General features: G+C 43.2%; 1 protein-coding gene across 5 annotated transcripts; it reads right to left on the bottom strand.

Moving 5' to 3' along the window:
- Positions 1-22,513, bottom strand: arhgef11 (Rho guanine nucleotide exchange factor (GEF) 11). Of its 5 annotated transcripts, none has more exons than XM_073474560.1 (42): positions 20,835-22,513; positions 19,961-19,996; positions 17,721-17,812; positions 17,526-17,633; positions 17,329-17,378; positions 17,183-17,240; positions 16,876-17,075; positions 16,692-16,763; positions 16,420-16,527; positions 16,223-16,271; positions 15,668-15,705; positions 15,433-15,525; positions 14,938-15,006; positions 14,746-14,850; positions 14,436-14,534; positions 14,169-14,211; positions 13,776-13,872; positions 13,518-13,640; positions 12,909-12,932; positions 12,634-12,760; positions 12,401-12,494; positions 12,097-12,126; positions 11,792-11,924; positions 11,491-11,697; positions 11,095-11,142; positions 10,668-10,816; positions 10,426-10,566; positions 9,746-9,822; positions 9,505-9,630; positions 9,299-9,416; positions 9,060-9,208; positions 8,871-8,946; positions 8,369-8,551; positions 8,205-8,286; positions 7,974-8,054; positions 7,745-7,800; positions 7,468-7,602; positions 6,988-7,221; positions 6,447-6,557; positions 6,037-6,344; positions 5,155-5,287; positions 1-5,042 (listed from the first exon to the last, which is right to left on the bottom strand). In XM_073474560.1, the coding sequence occupies exons 1-42, from the start codon at positions 20,867-20,869 to the stop codon at positions 4,993-4,995; spliced, it is 4,347 nt and encodes a 1,448-aa protein (XP_073330661.1). In that variant the 5' UTR covers positions 20,870-22,513; the 3' UTR covers positions 1-4,992. The 5 variants fall into 5 exon arrangements, with proteins under 5 accessions (XP_073330661.1, XP_073330662.1, XP_073330666.1 ...); XM_073474561.1 differs by having other exon boundaries at positions 19,961-19,993; XM_073474565.1 differs by lacking the exon at positions 6,447-6,557.
- Positions 22,514-23,143: the final 630 nt, after the last annotated feature.

The following is a 23,143-nucleotide window of genomic DNA, read 5'->3' as shown; positions in this document are numbered from 1 at the left end:
TTTTCTTTATCCAGTTTCTTTTTAATCTCACAAAACACATGAATCTGAGACATGAGCTCGTTTTTTTCCTTCTGTGCAGCTAAACAATCTCACCAATTTTAAAAACAAGGGAGAAGAAAATAATTTATACATCCTTTTTTTTTAATCATATCTACAAAAATAAAATCAAATACGAGGACTAAGGCTTTACAGAAAAAAAATTAACATATATAAAACAAGTGGGTCTGATCGCTATATTACACGAGTGAACAAGATTTCTTTTTTTTTCTTTAAAAAAAAGACACAAAATAAAAAGACAATGAGATGATAGTTAAAGACGTGTGTATGCATACAGTAGTTTGCACCGTGCAGGGAAGTTTGTGCAACAATTTTTTTTTCTTTTTTTTAAAAGGAATCAGTTACAGCTTTTTTTGTTTTTTCTATAGCCGGTTAGGGCCACAACGCTGATGTCAATGTACAAGATAGTATGAAAAAAGTAATCATGGAAGATATAAAGAAACTAAAGTGTAGAGGTAGAAATTGGAGATGAAAAATGCTGGAGTTAGAGGAAAGAAGAGGAGATGCATGGAAAGAGATTTTTGTCGAGGAGAAGAGATTCTGATTCAACCAGCTCAGACCAGCTGTCAAATCATAGAACACGTGTAATATTTTGTGTACGCGAAGATGTTCAGTGTTCAAACTAAGGAATCTTTTTTTGTATTTTCATGGAAAAAAACACGAGCTAGTCTGAGATGCTTAAAAATCAGCGTTGTTCCCTTCAACACCTCTGAAGAACGGAGGCTCTGAGGGGCAAATAAGGAAAAACAAATTCACAAGATTAATTTTCAAAGTCTGATCACATTTTTCCCCCTCCTTTTAGTGTGATTTATGACTTCATTAATTTTACTTTTTACTCTACTTTTAAAGTTTTGGAAGTTGAAATTAGTTTTTGTTTGCCAGGATAAAACTTTTTCTTTTTTTAACATTTGTGTTTGTTGTTGTCATACTTGTTTTGGCCACAAGAGGATGAAGTGCGCCCACTACGTTTTCACGAATCCCCCAACTCTGCCTCTGATTGGCTTACACCGATATTCTTAACCTAACCAAAGTGTGCACTTCAGCCTCTTTTGGCCAAAATGATACTGACAATTTTTCTCTACTTCCCAATCACAGCTGCAAAAAAGTAACTTAGAAAAATGATCCTCGCAAAACCTTGTTCTCGAGTCATAAACAGAGAGAAAACAATGTAGATCAGACTTAGAAAATGGATCATCAGAATTTTGTTTTTTCCACTTGCCTCTTTGCCTCTCAGAGCTTCGGTACTGAAGAGATATTTCACTTTGGTAGAACATTTTTACATTTTAGCACAAATTACTCAAGTTCATACAGCTGCTAAAACTAGCTCTCATTTTAAGCTGCAATTCATTTTTTTGTTCATATCCAACAGCCAAGTTGCACGTCTCATCGACGACACCTCCCGTGTGTTTTGGCTAAAGAGTGAAAAGCTTCCACCAGGCAGTGAAATATCGTTTTCATAGTAGAATCAGTGGCTTGTAGATTGTAAATACTTGGCTCTTGGTTTGGTTCAATGTGGTAGTGTTTTGTCAGTTTTGAAGCTGGTAAAGAGGCTGGGTAGCTCACTAAAGCGCTCCTAGTTAGTATTTGAAACCAGCTCAAATAAAATTCAGTCCAGTGTGATTCTGCCCAGCTTGATATGAGAACGGAAGAGAAAAAATACAATTTAACTGGTACAAGGAGAAGCTCTTTCCTTGTGACAGTTTAAATTTTCTGTCATCTGTGTTAGAATTAGTTCAGGACAGATGGAGCTTGAGAAAAATAAGACAAGCACTTAGCTTTAGTGTCAGTCTTTGCTGGTTACACGTGCCTCAACCAAGGCGTACAAAATATTTAATTACTTCTACATATGATCCAAAAATAGTTAAAGGAATAGCTCCACATTTCAGAAAACAAACTTATGTGCATTCTTACAGTGTTAGATGAGTAGATCGGTACCGCTGTCATGTTTAGTACGTCGCTGGAACGAGCCGCTGGTTAGCTTAGCTTAGCTTTACATAAAGACTTGAAACGGGGAAACAGCTAGCTTGGCTCTGTCTAAAGGTATCAATATCTGCCTAACAGCTCTTCTGAAGCTAATTAACACAATATATCTCATTTGTTTAATACAAACAATACACTGGTTTTATGAGGAACTAAGATACAATGTCTTAACTGGTGAATTTAGAGTCGCTGGTAGGTGTATTATTTAATCCTTAGATCCCTTTTACACTGAAACCCCCCCCACTAACATCAGGCTTTTGTCTTCAATGGTAAAGGGTACAATCAGCATTCATTCACAGCTCCAGCTACAATCAGCAATGTTGAAACATGACTTGATGTGCTAACATTCGCCCGTTTTCTGGCATTATGCTGTGACATGCCCTGATGTTACGGACACTGTTTAATCGGTGTTAAAGGAGCACTATAAAGTTGTGGAGAAGAAGAAATTCAAACTCTGAATTTCAATATTTACAATATTAATGGGGTAATATTACAAACTCAGATTTTTTACAAGCTGTTCTCAGAGGAAAATAAGGTCCCCAGAACAGTTTAAAACTAGTAAGGTGGAAGGGTCCGCCAAATATAGACAAAGTAAAACAGTATGAAACTGTGTTGTCCTTTAAGGTCAGTTTGTTTATTTAGTTTGTTTAGGCATAAAATAATTTATTGTCAATGACAATTTCTCTTCTGATTAAAAAAACCTTCCTCAAAATTACATAGTGCACCTTTAAAGAGCTTCAGCAAGAGAGTTACAAAAATTTGTGATATAAAGTTAGGTATCATCTGCATACAGAGGTAATAACTTACGTCAACCTCAAGTCTGAAAGAGAAACTTAAGTAAAAGATATTAAAGATAAACTATTGTAACTTTGACTCTGGTCTTCATGCCAGTACTAGATCCCTGCTGGCTGCCCAATCAGTACAGCGCTTGTGCAAATCTCTGAGATATGAAAAGTGAGATGGCTCACTTGTTTGCTACTTCCATCATCAGCTGCGGGGAAAATGTGTGACTAACTCTGAATAAGTTTTAACGTCTTCTGGATGCAGTCTGATGAGGTATTTGATGCTTCTTTCCACTGTTCCCTGTTTTCTAGCTTGTTCATGACGTTGAACGTGACACAAAAAAAACAGACAGGTAAACTTGTCTACTGTCAATAGGAAAGAAGTCACTTCCCTATTTTTAAAGGGTTTACGTGCACTTAAAAACCCTTCATATGCACAATAATTTTGTTGTACAAATGGTGTAAGACAGAGCCAGGCTAACTAATTCTCCCTGTTTCCAGTCTTTATGCTAAGTTAAGCTAAGAAGCTGCTGGGGATAGCTTTGTATTTACAGTACAAACATGAAAGTAGTATCGATCTCTGCAAATAAGCGCATTTCCCAGAAGTCAAACCATTCCTTCAAATTCATTTTTCCTTCTTCCAACTGTGCTGCGATCACAGACCAGTTGCATATAGCAGTTATCATTTTTGACTTGGACCATGTGCGTAAACTTGAGTTTGGAAAATTACATTTTACAAAGCTTTCCCCAGTAAATATAAGTTGTTCTGTGCAAGGAGGGGGTTTGTGTCTCTCTGGAAAGCTACTTGGTAAAGAGCACAATTCTTTAAATGGCTTTGGATATGGGCTACATGGATATAAACACTTTGCATGGTATGACCGTTGTGATGGGAGAAGGGATACTTTGCTGGTTCACAGTATTTACCGTGGTATTTACACGCATGACACACCGGAGAGAGGGGCTAAAGGACGCACAGTCAAACCTTAAAGTGTAGACAGGCAATGTCAGCGGTGATATTTGGCAGCGGCTCGATTGAATGACAAACAGGTCTTCGGTGAAAATTCAAGTTTTAGTTTGAATCTGTATTTGTTCTGTTTCCACTCGCTCGTCGTCAATGTTGCCCGTCTTCAACCACAACCCCCCCCCCACCAAGATTCTCCCAAATGTCACCCTAAACAACTTCACATGGTCAGAACAGCTGTGTGAATCCACTGAGCTTTGAAATCGCTGAGATCCCTGTACGCCTCTGAAGCAGCGCTGAAAATAAAAACCTGCCAGCATTTCAGTAGTAAACAGCGCAGTAGTGTTTCCAGAACTTAAAAATGAACATGAACCACGCAGTGATCAAAATGTTGCACCGATGCTTCCAAGCAGCAATCGTGTAGCTTAACAGAAGGCTTAAAGATGAATGTGAGTATGTCAGTGTTGCTGCAACATGACAATAACTGTAGTGTCTCTGATATGAAACGGTTAAATGATGGTTGTGTGTGTGTGTGTGTGTGTGTGTGTGTGTGTGATATTGGTTTCCTTACCCAGTGCAAATAACCTGAATTATATAGACACAGTCCTTCGGCCGTGGTGGCAGGTGAACTCAGTGTAAAGCAACATATGTAGGGGGGAGGGTACCCCCGGAGGCCAGTGGCATCTCCAGTCCCTGATCCGTCCACTGTAGAGGACGTACATGACAGATGGATGTATTGTGGGTAAAGTGCAGGGGTGATGGGTCCCTCGGGTTTTTCCTTAAATTAACATTTCAACACTTTTCTGCTCCGTTCCTTCAACCAGCTCTTTCAAGTCAAGACATACAACTCATTTTCCTTCACAAATATCCAACATTTGTTTTACACTTTCGATTCTTCCAACTTTTCCTTTCTCTTCGTCAGACGACCAGTCTTCTTCTGCCTTTTTGTTCCTTCATACTTTTTTTCCTCGCTCCGCCCTCGACTCCCGCGCGCTCCAGTAGAAGTCAGAGCTTGTGCTGACCTCAGAAATCCTGTTGAGTCTGTCCCGCACAACATTAAAAAAAAAAAAACGTCCATGGTCCTTCCTGGGCTCTGTTCCTCTGGCCTGTGCATGCAGGGACGAGGGGAGGCGGGGCTGCGGTGCCCGAGTCTGACAGTGGGTTCATGTGGGTGCGTCTGAATGAAGATTGAGTGACTGCAAGTAAATCCGCTCAGAATCCTGTCGACTGAATCTTGGGCTCTGCTGGACTGCCCTCTTTGCCTGGTTTGGTTTAAGAAAACAAAGATATTATTTAGCTTAGAAAATAATATAAAACTGCACAATCAGCTACTGTTTTATACATTTTTAAAAAGCAAATTCAGTTCCGCCTTACCGTCTCCTGAGCCGCGATCCAGAGATGGTGTTCTGGAGACGGTTGCTGAGGGACACTGTCGGTCCTCTGACTCCTGATTGACAGACGGCTCTCTGAGGGTTTTCAAAAGCTTGTGATGGGCCTGCTCTATGTCCTGCAAAGGCATGAAAAGACATCAACATAATTATGCCAGCTGCTGAGAGGTGAAAAATCTTCAACAGGCAACAAGCTATTGTATACTGTGTGGGTTAAAAATACAAGAATATCCCACTGTTTAGACATGTTTGGCCCCGTGGATCACTTAGTTGCCTGTTGTTGGGGTAGGGCTCATTTCTATGGAGGACCACAAGTATCATGGAAATAGTAATGGTAAATGGTAAATGGACTTGCATTTCTATAGCACTTTTCCAGTCCACTGACCGCTCAAAGCGCTTTACAACACTTGTCACATTCAACCATTCACACAAACATTCATACACTGATGAGCAGAGGCTGCAATGCAAGGTGCCAACTGCTCATCAGGAGCAATTTGGGGTTCAGCATTGTGCTAAAGGATACGTCGACACGCAACCGGGGGAGCCAAGCTCCCTCCTGAGCTACAGCCGCCCTAATGAATAACTACTTTCTACAATAGGCATTAATGCATTTGTTTAATACATTTGTGTGAGGGGAACCTAAATAACTTAGCAGGGTTGCAGCTGTTAATGGGTTCCCACCCCTGTTCACAAAGTCTTTCTCATTTTTTTTAATATACATTGACAGATAAAAAACCTAAATACAACAAATCAAGGAAACTGATGGAAACTGAAGACAAAGACAGATAAAATAGTAAATAAAACACCTGAGCTGGTGTATAAATATGGTTGCGTTCATGGACATGGTGCCACCTGAACACAAACTCACCTTCAGCTGCCGCAACTTGCTCATCAACCCCTCGATTGTGTGGAAAATCTCATCCACATTTTTGATCACATGGCTCTGGTTCCCAGCCCGCGACTGGCCCGTTTCTTCTTCTTGTTCCAGTTGCATAGCCTCTGATTGGTCGGGCTCAGGACCGCAGGCTAGCGTGTCCTCGTCTGGCTTCGTCTGTGTTGACATCACTTCCTCCAGAGGCTGAGGGAAGTGGCTGGCGGTGGGGGTGGGAGGGTCGTTGGGGTCGTCTGTGACGCTCTCTCCCTGCTCTGTAGGCATTACTAAGTAGAAAGTGTTCCCTGGAGTGCAGAAATGTGACGACAAACAGAAAGTGTGCCAGTGAGTAAAATTAACAACAACTCTAATTATAGATGATATTCTTTATCTATTATCTTTATTACCCTGCTCAGTGGCCTCGCCTCTCGGCTTGGATGATTGGTCGGAGGGGAGGGTGACATCATCAGTGATGTCGTCAGGGACAGAGGAAGAAGAAGAAGGACCCGCAACCACAGCTATGCACAGAAGATAGACGTGTGATAGAGAAAGAAGTGTTTTGTACGTGAATGAAAAAGGAGTGATAAAGAGTGAGGGAAGATGTTGATATTGGAGCAAGTGGATCGTGTTGTGAGAAGCAAGCAGACAAAAGAAGAAGAGAGAAAGTCTCAGAAAACAAAATAACAGATCACCGAGTGTAGAAAAACATGCAAAGAAAGGCAGCCATCAAAGACACCCAGATTTAATCCAAAAACAGAAAGCACAATGAGCTGAATTCACTCTGAGTTCAACCAATCAACACTAAATATTCACCTCCAGGGAAACAACTTCATGCTTGATAACTTTCAAATTTATATCTGAGAATTGCATGACCTCAGAGTGATCAGCCAGCCCTGCTGAAGAGTCAAAGATGGCTATATAAAAGCTTTTCTTGATCTGATCCGTTACCTTTCCTCACGACCTGGACGCTGGGCTGCTCAGCTTCAGGTGGCGGGACCTCCCCAGGCTCTGCCTCCCATTCGTCGGTGCTGAAGTTGAGGACTGTCTCCAGAGACTCTGGCCGTTGTCTTTCTGTGAACGAGCTCTTCTCGTTGGCCGTCTCGTTAGTGGGCGTGTCGTCTGAATCGTGGCTCCAACCGTCCTCTTCCAAATCCCGCAATATGAGCTGCCTCAGTGTTTCAACTGCGGAGGCATGAAAACAACAAAATGAAAAAAGATTAGGCTGGTTACTAAAAAGCTATTTATATACTTACACTGAGATCAAAATACGGCATGGCGGCATTTGCCACCGGGCTGCTTGTGAAGGGCACGCCTGCATGTCTCCAATATGCTACGGCTAGTAAGCAGCTAGTTAATGGTTAATGTATGTTCCTTGATCTAAAGTGTTACCACAAGTATAACATCGAACAGTTTGTGGTTCCTTCTCACCGTCTTGTAAAGCGGCCTCTGCCACACCGGCTGCTTTTCTTTCTGATTGGTCCGAAGGAGAGTTGGCTGAGAGCACAATGTCGTCGTTGGAGGAATGAGTCTCCATGGAGTCCGACTGCTCCGTCAAGGAGTTGTCTGGAAGATTTCAAACAGTTGAAGGGTAAAAATAATAATAATAATCAAAGCCTTGCTACAGCCAGCGAGATTGTCAAATATTTGTGAAACGAAATAGAGTACGGTTAAATTAGTAGATTCTGGTCATTATAATGGTTTTTACCTGCATACGTATTACTGCCAGTTGACACTGGAGACGCACTGCGTAGACTGGGTGAACTACAAAAAATACACACACAACACACATTAAGTATATGCAAGGTGATGAAAATAAATGTTTAAAAAGAAGAAAAGAAGCAAATGAAAAGACATGTAATAGAATAATACGTAACGTGTCTTAGACGTTAACAAATTCCATCACTTTATTATTCACAGACAGAAGATTTACTAACGATATAGGAATGGATCCATGATTGATCAGGGGTGATGAACCGCCTGCCGATGAGATGGTCTTTTCAAGTAAATCTTTCCAGCTGTGAAACAAAAAATCAACAGTCAACTGTTTGAAAAGCAGAAATTTCCTTCCAGGCACCTTGAAAATAAAACAGTTAAAATTAAGCTTTCCAAACCTACAAGACTTTGTACGAACGCTGTGAGATGAAGAGTTTAAGAAAAGAGCTTACGTGTTTTTCTCTGATGACGACCCGGCCACCAGCTCGTAGATCTGCCTCTCTGTGGTGCTGATGATGTAGAGGGCTTTGTTGTCTGGAGTGAAATCACAAGATCAGCACCACAAAAAAAAGCTAAGTTTTAAAATCTGCTTTATTAAATATTACCACAGCATTACCTGTAGCTACTGAGCGGACAAGCAGCGAGTCCAGCTTCACCAGAGGGCTGAAGGAGGTCTTGCTGTCTCCGCCTCCTCCACCGCCTCCACCCAGCCAGCGGGATGGATATCTGAGCTGCAGCCGGTCATCTGGGCCCCTCTGCAGAAGGACCAGGCAGTCCGACAGCAACAGTGCTTGAATCTCTGATGGAGGGAAAAGGAGAGGTGTGATTAAATGGGTATGAAACCAAACTGATGGCACATTAGATGTCCCAGCATCATTATAAAAAGTACTGAAAGTTAACTTAAACCTAAAACTAGGTGTGAAAAAATTAAGAACTAGACTTTTAAAGACACTTAGTACTTAGAAAACGAACAAAGATAAAGATAAAATCACACCCACATTTATGAAAGGTGTAAGACTTGGATGCTGCACCTAGCTTTTTTTTATTCTCTAAATTGAAAAACTAAAGAAAAACATAAAACTATAATAAATCTGAAGTGTCCTCAAAGAGGTACTGACCTATCTGCTTATCTTTGTTGACTTTCCATGTGAGAGGACCTTCATGAATCATTCTCTTAGTGGAGAAGTCCAGATTCTGTTAGAGAGAAGGGAAAAGCTTCTGTTGGACACGGTTCTGTAGCTTTCGTTACAATATGAGCAAAGTGAACGAGGAAGGAACAGGTTAACCAGAAGAAAGTATTTGAGCACCTTGAATTGAGGGGCAGCGTCCAGCCTGCGTTGGTATTGGCTGAGGCGTTGCCGGTGTTCTGTTTCCCTGACGACTTCGTTGACGGCCTGCAGTATGCCTCGGCAGCACGCCTGGGCCCGCTGGAGTGAGGGGAGGTCTGATGCACCAGCTAAATGAGAGAAAAAAACAAGGATATCTTAAAAATGTCTTCTTGTTTGGCAAGTTTTCTCGTGTTCATGCCATCTATGCCATTCCTCACCCTCTGTGTGTTTTATGATGTTGTCCAGCAGCAGCGGGTACTTGGTGAGTCTCTGCATCTCTGACACCAGCAGGTCTTTGAGCTGCAGCCTCCGACAGTGAGGACTAGCTTCACACTCCTGAACAAATGTCACATAAATAAGCACACAACAGCTACACGTATGTATATATCTACAAGTGTGTGTGCTTGCGTGTGTGAGTGTGTACCTGGATGATGTGAGCGAAGCGAGGGTCTTTGCGTTGCTTGTTCTTGATGAGCTCCAGGGCCTGAGACTGCTGGCTGCACAGCTGTGACGCTTGTTCCTGAAACTCGTCTCCGGCTGCACCTTCAAACTAAGAAACGCACACCACTGTTAACACACTAAATTCAGCAAACGCCTCTCACATTACAGCAGAAATTAGATGATGAAAATTGAGATAAAATGATGTCGGTGATCATCTCACTCACCCTGGCCAGCATGACATCCCCAATGTCCTGAACGATGGGAGTTTCTCTTCGCTTCTTCATCGCCTCGCACAGACTCGCTGCGAAGAAGCAACGCAGGAGCAACATGAAGAGTGACTAATACAATTTATTTCAAACGGTACCAGCTAATCATATGGTACAAAACAAAACACTTTGCTATTCTAGTGTGGCAATTATTTAACACCATATACTTCCATGTTCTAAATTAAAGCCCAGAGCACATATTGACTCAGACTGAGATTGCATTCAACGGTTACGACCTTCGCCTGGTATTTGCTTCAGTAATTATTATTTACTTGGCAGAATACAGGCCTGAATACATGTTGACTCAAAGTACAACTCACTTTAATGTGCACACAGAAACAGAGACAGAAGAAGCACAGAGCATGGACATGACATTTCTTCAATTTCCCTTTTTTAAGGGGAGACACTACAGGTAAAAACAGTGTTTTTTCATACACTGGTCACTTTTTTTCATTTGCTTATTCCAATACAAAACAAAATCTGAAAAAAGTGTCATGGTGATATATGAGTTAAAATTGTATCCTAGTCACCAGTAGTGTCTCTCCATGCTTCATAGTTTCATGTTTGATTTGAAAATAGGTGTAAAGACCTGCATATAAAAACCCTGACACACACAAAGAAAGAGCACACAGACTGACCGTGGAGTTCATAGACCTGGGGCAGGTTTGGGAAGATGCAGGCCAGCTCATCAGAGTTCAGCACAGACCTCATCTTCTGGAAAAAGACCTGGTCCAGGACCCTCAAGGTCCGCAGGTGAGACGCCTCGGTGGTGAACAGCTCTGATGACGGGGAAGCAAACGCAGATAATTACACATCGGCGAACGACCACGAGATACCTGTGATCTATTATTAACAACGGACACTAGTTATTGACTCCTACCGTATATGACGGCCTGTCTGTCCACCTCCCTCGGACTGAGTGTGGCGAGGAGCTGAGGAGGAACCGTGTCCTGCCAGTTCTGACCGTCGCACACCTCCTCCTCCAGCGCCGCGGTGTCCGGCAGCAGCGCCAATGGTGAGTCGACACTCCTGCAGGGTCACACGCACACACATAAACAAAGGTAGATTGACCGACGTGGATAGACAGGGGGATGGACAGGTCGTTGCAGAAAACATACGTATTATATGGATAAAATAAACAATTCTGAACACAAACGTGGCTATTATAAAAAATGTCTTTCTTTCTTGTACACCAAACCTTCAGTTTTGCATGTGGGAAAGAAGCCAGCCGTCTTTATTTATAGTTCCTGCCAGACAATTAGTTAAACTGGTCATCAATCATCTAGGGGGGTGACGAGGAAACTCACCTGCGTCTAGACCGAGGGGTGTATGGGGGTGTAGGGTTCTCTAGAGACCTGAGTGTGAGAGAGAGTGGAGAGAGAGATGGCATGAGGTCCGGGTTGTTTGGGATGTAAAGCTCCCATTAAAAGGGGAGAGGTTTGAGTCCTTGAAGCTCATTTTGAGCTCCATCCTGGTGCAGTATTAAAAATATTAATGTTTGCATAAAGAATTTAATTAAATGTCGTCAGAGACTTGTGGTTAAAAAATATAAAGATATATAATAAATGACTGATCAGGGGATTTTTATTAATCGAAACTGAATAATTCAAATGAAGATTAATGTGAATCGGAGAAGCATTTTCAAACCCAACCTTAGTATCGTTTTAAAAGAAGTCTGTATCCAAGTATCATCTCATCTTTACCGTGCAGAGCTGCTGGAGGCGGACGACGAGGCGCTGTGCTGCAGCGGCCTGAGGCCCGGCCCCTCCCTCTCCTCCCCGCAGTCCTCCATGTCCACGTCGCTACGAGAGCGAGGGACGGACTCCGTCCCCGAGACGACGCCCCGCCGACGCCCTTCTCCCTGAGCCTTCAACGACTCGCTACGTGCCAGACGCACTAAGACCGTAGGGCTGCGTGACAGAAAAACATTTTATGAAATCATTAAGCGTGAAAGTTCCTGTAAGCTGATGTTGAGTTTATACTCCAGTTAGACTTCAGGGGTACCTGTCCATGCTGTCTTCTCCCAGGCTGCTGGAGGAGAGCCTCTGGACGTCGGCAGCGTCTCCTCCCTCCTCTCCCACGGTGTCGGTGTTATTCTCAAACTGCTGAATGATGTTCCTCACACTGCCGGGACGGACTGCACACACAGACGATTACACAGTGTGATAAAACAGCACAGACACACACACAATCAGCAGAAAGGGCTGATGTGTATAAAGTGAGCTGGAATCTATGAAGAATAACTTATAATAAGCAAAATTTAACCAAAGAATAAAAGCAAAGAAGTGCAGTGATATAAAAATAAATACCTTCGGTGGGTGACAACGGGACATGGAATGCTACAAAACCAAAATGAACCAAACAGAAACAATGAAATCAGAACAACGGGACACAATGAAAAATCCATAAATCAATAAATAAACCTGTAAAACAATAAAAGGGCAAACAGAGGGCAGAAAGAAATCAATATCGTCTGACAGACACATCGAGTGACGGTGTCACATGTGTGTGCGTGTCAGCGTGCTTCTAATGTGGTGTGCCAGTGGGCCGATGCTGTCAGCGCTCGACAAACCTCGACAAACTCTATGTATGAATGTGTGTGTGTGTATTTACTGGACTGGGATGTGTTCCGGGGTTTGCCGATGTACTTCAGGATGGGATTTCTCTTTTTATCCTCTCCATCTTTCTCTTTCTTGGTACCGGTCAGCTGTGGAGAGAGGAGCCAGGAAGTCATATAATCAATGAATGAACCGTGACTTCCATCCAGTCCTTTTTTTCTTAATACATTGTTGTTACATCGTCCCCTTCAACAGGAAAAACAACACAAGGGCGGTTGCGGCTCTTACCTTTTTCGTCTTTAAGAAAGCGAGCCACTTCTCCTTCTCTGTGCTCAGACCGGGGAACACCTTGGAGTCTCTCAGCTTGATGCCAGAATGACGCAGGTAGAGGAGCACGGCAGACGCCAGAGGAGAACTGAGGGAGAGGGTGGAGAGGGAGGACAAACATGGTGGAGGGAGACAACAAACAAAGAAAGGTGTTGAGGAAGCATTAAATCTCTCAGACGTGCTGCTGTTAAATTATATTTCCTCTCCGGCGGAGCAGACGATGTCGCTTCTTTTACCTTCTGTCCTCTTCGTGCTTTGATCTGCAGCGGGAACACAAGGAGAGACATAAAAAGGCGGTTAACTCTCTCCACAAGAAACAGCAGGCTTTCAAAGAGATATCCAGCGTAGCGTCCAGTGTATAAACAGCGATGCAAGAAACAGACTGTAGTGCCACAGTCATGTGACGGGAATCAGCCCGTGTGTGTATAAAGTCAAAGGAGTAAATGTCATGTGGTTTCTAGGTTTTGCCGCTGTGGTAATGACCTTTGTTATGAGCTCCTTCTGTTGCTTTGTAATAACTATTTTATTGGGCCCTGAACATCTGACCCGGTTGCCAGGCAAACCTGGTCCTGCAGTGTCAGTGTGGGTGTGCTTATATTCGCTTCAGGAGCGGTGCCACATGTTGAAGCAAACCGATGTATGTGATTTTACTTGAAACTTGCAGTTTTTGGTCTACATTTGGAAATAAAACATGTAATAAAAGAGACGCAGCCTGATCTTGTCTAATTTGACATCATTTCGGTGTATCAGCTCGCAGTGAACCGAAACCTTGTTGCAATTTTACAGATTTTAGTGACAGGAAAAACATGATGCAACAGCTTTATCTGCGGAAGTCCCACACTCACAGTATTTCCCAGAGGGCGGTGACCTGCCTGTCCACCACCTGTCTCTCCTTCACCGGGTCTCCATCCAGCTGCTGCAGGTCTCCTTCTCCAAACAGAGAGCCAAGACCAATCATCTGCTTGTTCCTATGAAACACATGTTGACATGTTATTGTGAATACAGCAATTCTATCAAAACTCTTGTGCCTTTGTGGTCATTATTCTACCTAAACAGAGCAGTTACACAAGCTCTAAGAGGCCAAAACATCTTAGGTAATGTACCTGTAGTCCTGTATCTGGTCCTGGATGTCCGGCAGCACCTGCTGCTGCAGCTCAGACAGAGGTCCTCGGATGTCCTCCTGAGCATGAAGTCGATTTTCTGAAGGGAAGATGGACACAACAGTATGTCAGGAATTTACAGGTATTTTTTTTAGATGAATTTTAACCAAATTTACTGATTTTTAGTACAAAACATCATTTTCTTATTCCAGTATTGCAGGTAAGTATAAAGGTATGCAGTATACATGTGGTCCCATGCAGAGGCAGGGTTGATCCATATGTAGGAATATGGTTATTAAAGTGAGTTACGCGTGAACGAAGACCTTACAAATCTTTGATTGAAGATACAAATAAATTGAGCGAGCCCACAACTCGACTAGCTTTTAGGTGTCTTACCTATATCAGTGAGATACTCCTCTCGCACTTTGATTTTCAGAGGCTACAGGGGAAAAAAGAAACAGCATTGTTTTTATGTTTCAGACACCAATTCTGTAATGTTACAGTAATAACAACAGATGCAGGGAGTATAAATATTGTTACATGGTATACAGTAAAGTGGTTATCATTTAATGTCTGTGATGCCAAGTGCAAGTGCTTCCAACACTGGTATATAAAAGATAAACATAAGAATATATAAAAGCATTAAGGCACGTTGGTACTTACAGCATCTGGGTCCAGGAAATGGGAGCAGATCTGAGGTGCAAGTGCTCGGGCGTCTTTAGGACTAGAGCCCAGGTAGGCCTCCACCGTCAGGTAAAACAGCTGTTGAAGACAGATGTAACTGTGATTAGGAGCAAGCAAACCCACAACTGCATAAGCAACGCGTTTGTTCATTTAAACTGGCTGTGGACAACTTCTTTCAATTTTTTAGGAAATTCTGTTAAAATTTGCACATTTCCGTGGAAACCTAGCTTCAAAGACTTAAAGGACATTTGTTAAAATGTACTAAAAAACACATGATGTAATGACTGACCAGAGGGTTTGGGTCTAGAAGCTGGGTGAAGACGTATCTCATGAACACGGCCATGTGTGCCGGCCGTGACTTCAACAGCTCGATGTCCTGGAACGGACCGTCCATCTGAGAGAAAGACGGAGAAAACGTGAATACTTGTATCGATGGAGAGATCAACGAGCGTCTGCTGGATCCACATGATCCGCATCTCACCTCGTTAAATGCATAGCCGTCATTTTCTTCATCCTCTTCCTCGGGGCCGATGATCTGGGCCTTTCCGCTCTTTGAACACAGACACACACAAACACGCAGATTTCAAGAAATGAAAGCACAAGGACACACAGTCGAGGATTATTAAACTGAGTCGGATGACGTGAAAAATGAAAGGTTGTGGTGATAAATTGTCTTCAGTCTCTCAGCTTGTCTCGTACATTTTAAACAGCTATGAAGACACAGCGATGCATGACGGAAACAGAGAGGAGCAGATGAAGAGGAAAGAACTGCTACTGTACACGGCAAAGAAACACATGAATCAACACCACAAGTATGCAGCAGGTGATTCAGACCTCGTCTTTGCAACTAAAACTGTTTCTGTATTTTCAGTACAACCTCAGCAGAAGGGCGCTCGTGACGATACAGTGTTTACACTACATGTGAGCTACTGCCAACGGTCTTAAAAGTGAAAGCAAGTGAATGTGTCCATCTCACCAAGTCAGACAGGGTGTGTGTGTCGGAGTTCTGCCGTCGGTGTTGGGGGGTCCTGAAGGAGGATGAGGGGGAGGAGTGGGGACTCTCAAAGGCCTGGGGAAGGAGGAGGAGGAGGAGGAGTGGGAGGGAGGGAGGGAGGGAGGGAGGGAGGACGAGGGGGACGGGATGAGTGGGATCGTCTCATACACAAACACACACAGACGATCTCATGGAAACACAAGATGGTGCAGCCTACCTCCATGTCTCCTTCGCTCGAGTCCATTGACAGTCGACCTGCAGGAGTACAGAGGAGATTTACACCAATTATAACAATTGATATATTTTTTGCGTGTATATGGCTTTAAAACTTAACGGGCTATATTAACTTGGGCCAGCGACTTATGAGTCTTGCTGTATGTCGGATAACGAGGGGTACAGTCTGATCTAATACCACAAATTATGACATCTTCCTTTATTTGACTGATTTCTGTGTATTTTTGGCTGATAAGGAGTCTAATTAAATCAGGAACTGTGCATGCTTAACATTAAAGGTGCACTATGCAACTTTTTTTTTTTTACATGTCTATAAACAGACAGAGCTCTTGACACAAGGAATGGTAGTTTCCACGAGCTAACGTGAGTTTTAGATGCACTTTAAAAGCCATATGTTTACATTTTTGTTAATATACATTCGAACAAAGGGTTCGACAGTCGCTCAAAAAGTTACATAGTGCACCTTTAAATCAAATGTGAATCGTTGCAGCACTGACAGATGTAATTGAAGAGGCGTAAAGTATAAAGAGATACAAACCTTCTCCTGCTATGACGTAGCTCGTGACAGACTCTGATCGCGTTCCCTCCTGGAGAAGCAGAAAAAAAGGCAAATGGTCATTTTCAGCACCGGCTTCAAAAGCAAATTAGGAATGTCATCATTAAAGCGGCATTAACTGAGGTTTGAGTTAAAAGCAGACCCCGACAGGGCTCCAGATTAATTTTTCGTCTCCTCACCAGATCTTGCTGGATCTTGACCCTGACTTGGTGAGCTCTCCTCTTGGCACTTTCAATCCGCTCCTCCAGTGACGGCGACGGGTTCTTCAACTGCTCCTCCATCAAGTCCTGTGAAGTGAATTGGTCACGTCTGGTTGTCAACAGCAAGATTTTAGCGACAAACTGCATTGCAATTAACCAAACGGATAGCATGCTGAACCAAGGGATCTTTGCATATACAGGAGGAAGCGTGCAGGATTTCAGTCCAGGGTATTGTTTATATGTGAGTGTACCTGCAGCTCAGCTTCTTCCTGCTCCAGCATTTTCCTGAGTATCTGAGTGGCATGTTTCTGTACTTCTGGGTCCTAAAACACACGTTTACGACAAATATTGTAAATAAATATGACAATCTTTATATTACTTCAGCTCTGTTTCTGTCCACTCAGTTATATTAATCCTTAATATAATGTCATTCACCTGTAGTGGTTTGGGTCCAGTGATTCTTTGGGAAGGGGTGCTGCTCGGTCCAGAGGGCAAGGGTGGAGGTGGTGGCGGTGGAGCCTCCCCACCCAGAGACGTTCTTTGATTGGGCGAGAGGTCAGTGGGGAGGGGCTCTAAGGGCAAGGCAGCGGTTGAAGGTGGCGGTCCTTGTAGTGTCAGGGCTACGTACGTTCCAGCTGAGAGACGATTAAAAATGGAATCGGTTGAACGCGAAGAAACGAAAAGACATAAAACAGGCGTTTTTTACAGAAACTACACAGAACAACTGTTATTTACAACTCACATTTGATGAGCTTCACCACCTCCTGATGGGACATGGAGGACACCAGCGAGCCGTTCACCTGAGGGACAGAAAGACGGAAAAGCCACGTTAAAAACAGGAATCGAGCAACAACTCTCAGATTCAGTGTGATAGAAAGTCATAAAAACCTTTATGATTCGGTCCCCTTCCTGGACCCCGGCCTTCACTGCTGCACCGCCTGTGAAAATGAAGACCGGGATCTTAAAGTGTGTGTCAACGTATTTATTCAAGTCCAAACATTTGATCTCGTAACTTTCTCGCTACTTTTTTAACACCTCTTTGTCTAAAATAAGATAAAATGTCAGCTGTGTCCCACGTGTCTCACCTGGTCGGACATTCTGCACTAGCTTGACTCTCTCTCCACACACTGTGAAGCCGAAACCGAGCTGGTCCTTCTGCACGACCACACATCTCTGGACAAGACCAGGACCTCCTGGGAGATGAGGACAGAGGGATGTAAAGGCTGTCTGGGGGATATTCAATGATAAAAAAAAAAAACGGCTTGGGATGTTGTGATTACCGGTACTCTCAGCAGTGATGTCGGCCGTTGGCTCCCTCTGCTGGGTGGCAGAGGATTTGCGCTCCGAGTCCCCGATGGTCAGACTGCTGAGCCTGGGTTTGAGAGACGGGAGAAAGAAAAGTTTGGCATGGAAAGACACTTCAGAAAACGCTCTGGGAGGGATGATTGGACTGGGAAAAGGGAGATCTGAAGTGAATAAATGAGAAGAGGGAGAATCGTTGAAGGTGAGATAGATAAAGATTGATGGAGCAGGCCAAAGAGAAGGAGGGAAGGTTTAAATGCATGAGAGGAAGCAGTCGACGGGAAAACTCACCAAGCAGCAAAGGGGCTGAAAGCGAAGCATGACAGAAAAGAAGGGAGAAGCAGATAAAGAGGGGAAAAGGGGGGGAAAGAGAAAAGAAGAATTTCAGAATGAAGACCAACCCTGATGTGAGAGGACACAGAAACTGACCACGAGTTCAAATCACTCCCGCGCCCTTTACACTCGTACAGATTGTAAACACTGAGAGCAGCCTTCACTTCCAAGAAGATATTTATTTAAGGGTGTGTGACGCATGGACACAGAATAAACACTGATGTGATTTGGTATTATTCCAGAGGTCCAGTGACTTGTTGGCTTAAAGGGACAACTGAAAGCAAAAAAGTGAAACTTATTAACCCATTAAGATAGATTAGTTAGGATTTATTAAGAGCTGGAAAAACACTGACTGTAGACCAAGTTAGTGCTGAAACAATGAGTCAGTTAGAGGCTGAGTGAATCAAGGAAACTTATAAAAACAATAAATTACACACTTTCTTTTAAAAAGCAGGAAGCTTAAGAAGTAACTAACTTCTTGAATATGAGGATTTGCTCCTCATAATATTAACTACTCTTTGGGTTTAGAAATTTTGGTCAGACAACACAAACAATACAAAGATTTAAAGGTGCACTATGCAGCTTTTGGGAAGAAATCAGAAGAAAAAGATCTTCAGAGACTGATTTGTTTTACGCCTAAACAAACTAAATAAACAAACTGTCTTTGTTTTCATGACTGGATGAACTAATCAAAACAAAATGACCTTATTGAACAACAAAATGTAGTACTGTTGTACTTTGTTTATATGTGGCAGACCCTGCCACCTTTCTAGCTTTAAACAGGGTTCTTGGGATCTTATTTTCCCTTCAGGAAGGCTTATTTAGTTTATTTAAGTTTCCTAATCAATATTGTAAATATTACCTTTCTGAGTTTCTGAATTTCTTTCTCCAAACTACATAAAACCCTTTTAACTTAGATTCTGGGTAACAAACGTTATTTTAACGGGGACAGAGCACATTAAAAAAAACACTGCAACGATTAGTCGATCGAAAGAAAATTAATTGCCAGCTACTTTAATAACCGATTAATCGTTTTAGTTGTTTTTCAAGCAAACATTAGCCGGCTCAAGCTTCATAAATGTGACGATTCGCTGCTTTTCTTTGACATGTATGACAGTAAATGAAGAGTTTGGGGGTTTTGGACTGTTAGTTGGACAAAAGAAGCGATTTGAAGACGTCACTTTGTGCTCTGGGAAATTGTGATGAGCATGAGCGTTTTTTTGAGCGAGTAAAAAAATAATCTGGAAAAAAATTAGCGGATGAATCTATAATGAAAATAATCGTTAGTTGCAGACCTGCTGGAAATGTGCCAGAGTTGGACAAGAGTGCATTTTTTCATCTGTAGTACTAAAAAAGAACATAATATCAGAATTACGGAGGAATTCATTGATCGTGAGAAGGATCATTGGATGTGTCCCTGCAGCCAGTCTTGCCAAATCTTAATTTATCGAACCAAAACTATTCGAATGGACTGATTTATTCGGAGTAGGTGGTGGTAGGTGGAGTCAGCACTGAATATAAAATGACCAACTGGGGTTGAATCAATCTTATCCACCAAATCAGCATCATAACGCCTGTCAACACTGGCATGATTAGGTGGCGCTATAATGAGAGTTTCTCCATCAATGTAGCTATAAAATTCAGTGTTTGAATATGATTTACATGCCAGGGATATTAAATGCTGCAAACCAATGAGCTACAATCCAATTTGAGCGACTGAAATGCCTTTTATGTGTTTGAAAATACTGCCTGTTGCTAACTCCACCTCCTCTGCTGCGTCGAGCCCAAGCATCTTAAAAAAGTGCTGCCGCAGCTACAGTCTACAATCTGTAGGCGTCATTAACCCCAAACCCTGACATGAGCCCTCACAGGACAGCTGTCCTACCTGAACAGGTGGGCGTTTTTCTTATTGGCCGCCCTGCTGTCACATGACACACACAGACACAGTAGTGGACACGTGCACAAGGAGAGAAAGAAGTTGACAGCGGGAGAAACAGGAAAGACACGTGATCAAGACACAGATGCATCTACACAGATGAACACAGAAACACAGTGCACGGCTACGTGGCGACGACAAACAGGATGAACATCAAGTTTTAGCAGTGGCGGAGCTACAAACAGCTGGCGGAGATGATCCAACAACAAATAGACATTCAAAATTAGGGATGTGCCGAGACATCGGGCGAACATCATTATCTGCTGACACATCAAAGTCAGAAGACAGACTTCACAACTCAGGAGGAGCACATGAATGCAGCATCCTTCTTCTTGTCTGAATTAATTGATGGGCCGTCGAGGGAGCATGTTGCCACCCTCTGTGACAGGGTGTGTAAATTATGGGTTTTCCAGGGCTGATACCGATTACTAGAAATCAAGGAGACCGATAACTGATATTTGGAACAATCAGTGATGGAATGAACCCAAGTACAAGTTTGAGGTACTTTACTTGTGTATCTTTTTTCCTTATACTTCCTCTCAACTACATTTATTAAGTGTGAGCATTTTTGCCATCCATTATGAACAAACAGTCTAAACATGATTGTAAAGTCTTTTGTTTAAAGCTTGATATGTCATGCATACAGTATTTTCCTTCCTCTCCCAGTAAACACCTGTCTGACAGGTATTTCCAGCGGACAGACTGGACCTCGGCCAATCAAAGCCGCCTAAGGATGATCTCTGAGTGCTACATTTTTGAGGTGTGCATCCCCAACCACAGAAATTGAAAACTGTCTGGCTGCGGCGGCGTGCGAGGCTCGTACCTGTCCAGCGTGGAGGTGGGTTGGCGGAGGCTCATGTCTGCAGCCGTGTGACGCTCCTCTGCTTCCTGGTGCGGGATCGACGCTGTCACTGGGCCTCTTTTATCATCATCCCCATCGTCTCTTTCCTCGTCAGTCTTCGGTCCACACAATGGGGGCTCTGTGTTGTGCTTTGATCAGATCTTCGAGCTACTCGGAAGCTGGTTCAGATCAGACAGAGTGCTCCTCATGTTCCCATCCAACCTCCAGTGGTTCCAGTTTAGGCAGCGGCTGAGCTTAAAAAACAAAGTCCTCAGGCTGCGTTTCCACTGTGCTGCATTAGTGGTTAAAAACAAAAAGCTATAAGATATAAAGGCTGTTAGTGGCTTGATATGGGTTCAGCTGTAGTGGCAAATGAATAAAGGACAGTCTGCTTCCTCAAAGGTCATCAATCATGAATGAATGGCTGATATGTCTCGCTCTGCTGCAGGAGGTCAACAACTCCCGTGCCTTCCAGTGTCTTTGTAAAGCTAATTCCTGGAAGATGTGTTGATTCACCAAGCATACCTGAAGTCCAGGTGACAGAACAGCGCGATCTTGGATGATATCTAGTGGCACCCTGCAATGAAATGGCTCAGGACGAGCTTACACGCAGACAGACTTGTTTACATGCGTGGCTCTCGGCTGCTGTGCCAACTTTAATAATCCCACACAGCCTAAAGACTGCCTCAATGTCGCTGGTTGCATAGGTTATGTTAGGAAAAAAAGCATGAGTGCCCTGTGTGATTGACTGTGTTAGCGATATTATCTCCACTGATGTGTTATGGGGCTAGCTAATGCTAACTGACGTACCTCAGTTTGATATGGGGGGGAAAAGCTAAATAGCAGAGCAGCCTAACACGTTTTCAAAGTGACTGTAAGTGGAAGATATGTATATGCTAGCACACTGTAAACAACACGCAACCCAAACGCTGTGTTGGCTTTGCATTTCTGGCTAACGAACTAGCTAGCTAATTAGCAGATTAGCCGGCATTAGCTAACTCCGCCGCTGGGCTTATAAAAATGAAAGCGCCGTGCAGAGTGAAAGTTTCTCCTCTACTTCGAGCTGTGACTTGTGTGATGAGCCGGCTGCGGGATGTGAGTGAACGACCACCTGAAGCGGCCTCGCTGTATCCAGCTAGCGTTAGCTTCCTGAAGTTAGCTCAACGGAAAGGCCGCCTTCAAGCCGCGGCATCGCGTTGGTCCACGGGCCGATCGAACGCGCCGCGAGTTCGGCCGCGGCCGCGCCAGCGAGTCGGTCCTTTAGCGGGGGCTAGCTAACCTGCTATGTCTGCAAGACGGAAGGGGCGAGCATGACTTCGACCGTGTGCGGATGGCTGGGTGTTAAAGCGGTCGAGATAGTGGCAGTCCATGCAAAAATCCAGCTCGATATGTCCCGTTTTCGTGCAAATTCAAACACTAAAGCTGCATGTTAGCCAGCTAGCTAGGAGGCAAGTCGATTCCAGCAAAAGCTCCACCTCAGGTCTTTCCACAGTCACAGTGGTAAAAAAAATCCGGATCTGCTTCTCTCTTGACTCTTGATCTGCCAGAAGACTCGCAGGTTAATCACAATCGTTGCATATATGTATTGCCTCTTTTTAAAAACAAACTCCCAGTTCTTATAATTATGATCTCTGCTGTGTTGTTATCCTGCTGTCTTGACTGGCTGCTGATCCACCACCATGTTCCCAACCAGCACTCGTACAAACGGAGAGCAACAGCGCCCTCGTTCAGGTGGACCGCGGTACTGCAGGCGCTCTGGCGTTAAAGGGGCACTATGTAGATTTTAAAATTTAAACCTCAGAATTTTTATATTTTTTAAAATATCGACGAGGTAACTTTCCACGAGTGAATAAACAAGCTGCTCTCGGAGGAAAGTGTTGTTGTGTGAAGCTAGAAAGGTGGCAGGGTCCGCCACGTATAAACAAACCGTATGAAAGATTGTGTCGTCCTTTAAGATCAGTTTGTTTATTCAGTCGTGAAAACAAAGAGTGATGTTTATTTAGTAAAAAAATCAGTCAGTGAGGATCTTTCTCTTGTCTTCCCCAAAACTACATAGTGCACCTTTAATATTTAGGAGTGGTTCCTCAGCTATGGAAGCCCATTTCAGCCAGTTAAAGAAAAAAAAAGATGAAATCTTAGCCTTGATTTAACAAAAAGTCATAATTATGAGATATAAGTCAAAATACTGAGAAACAAGTGATAATTATTCGATAAAAAGTCATATTTATGAGTTAAAAAGTCGAACTTACATGATAGCAATTCATAATCATGTGATAAATTTCAACTTTCAT

Source organism: Pagrus major, chromosome 10 (assembly GCF_040436345.1).
Source record: "Pagrus major chromosome 10, Pma_NU_1.0".
Taxonomy (NCBI): Eukaryota; Metazoa; Chordata; class Actinopteri; order Spariformes; family Sparidae; genus Pagrus; species Pagrus major.
This window is presented reverse-complemented; position numbering and strand designations above follow the sequence as displayed.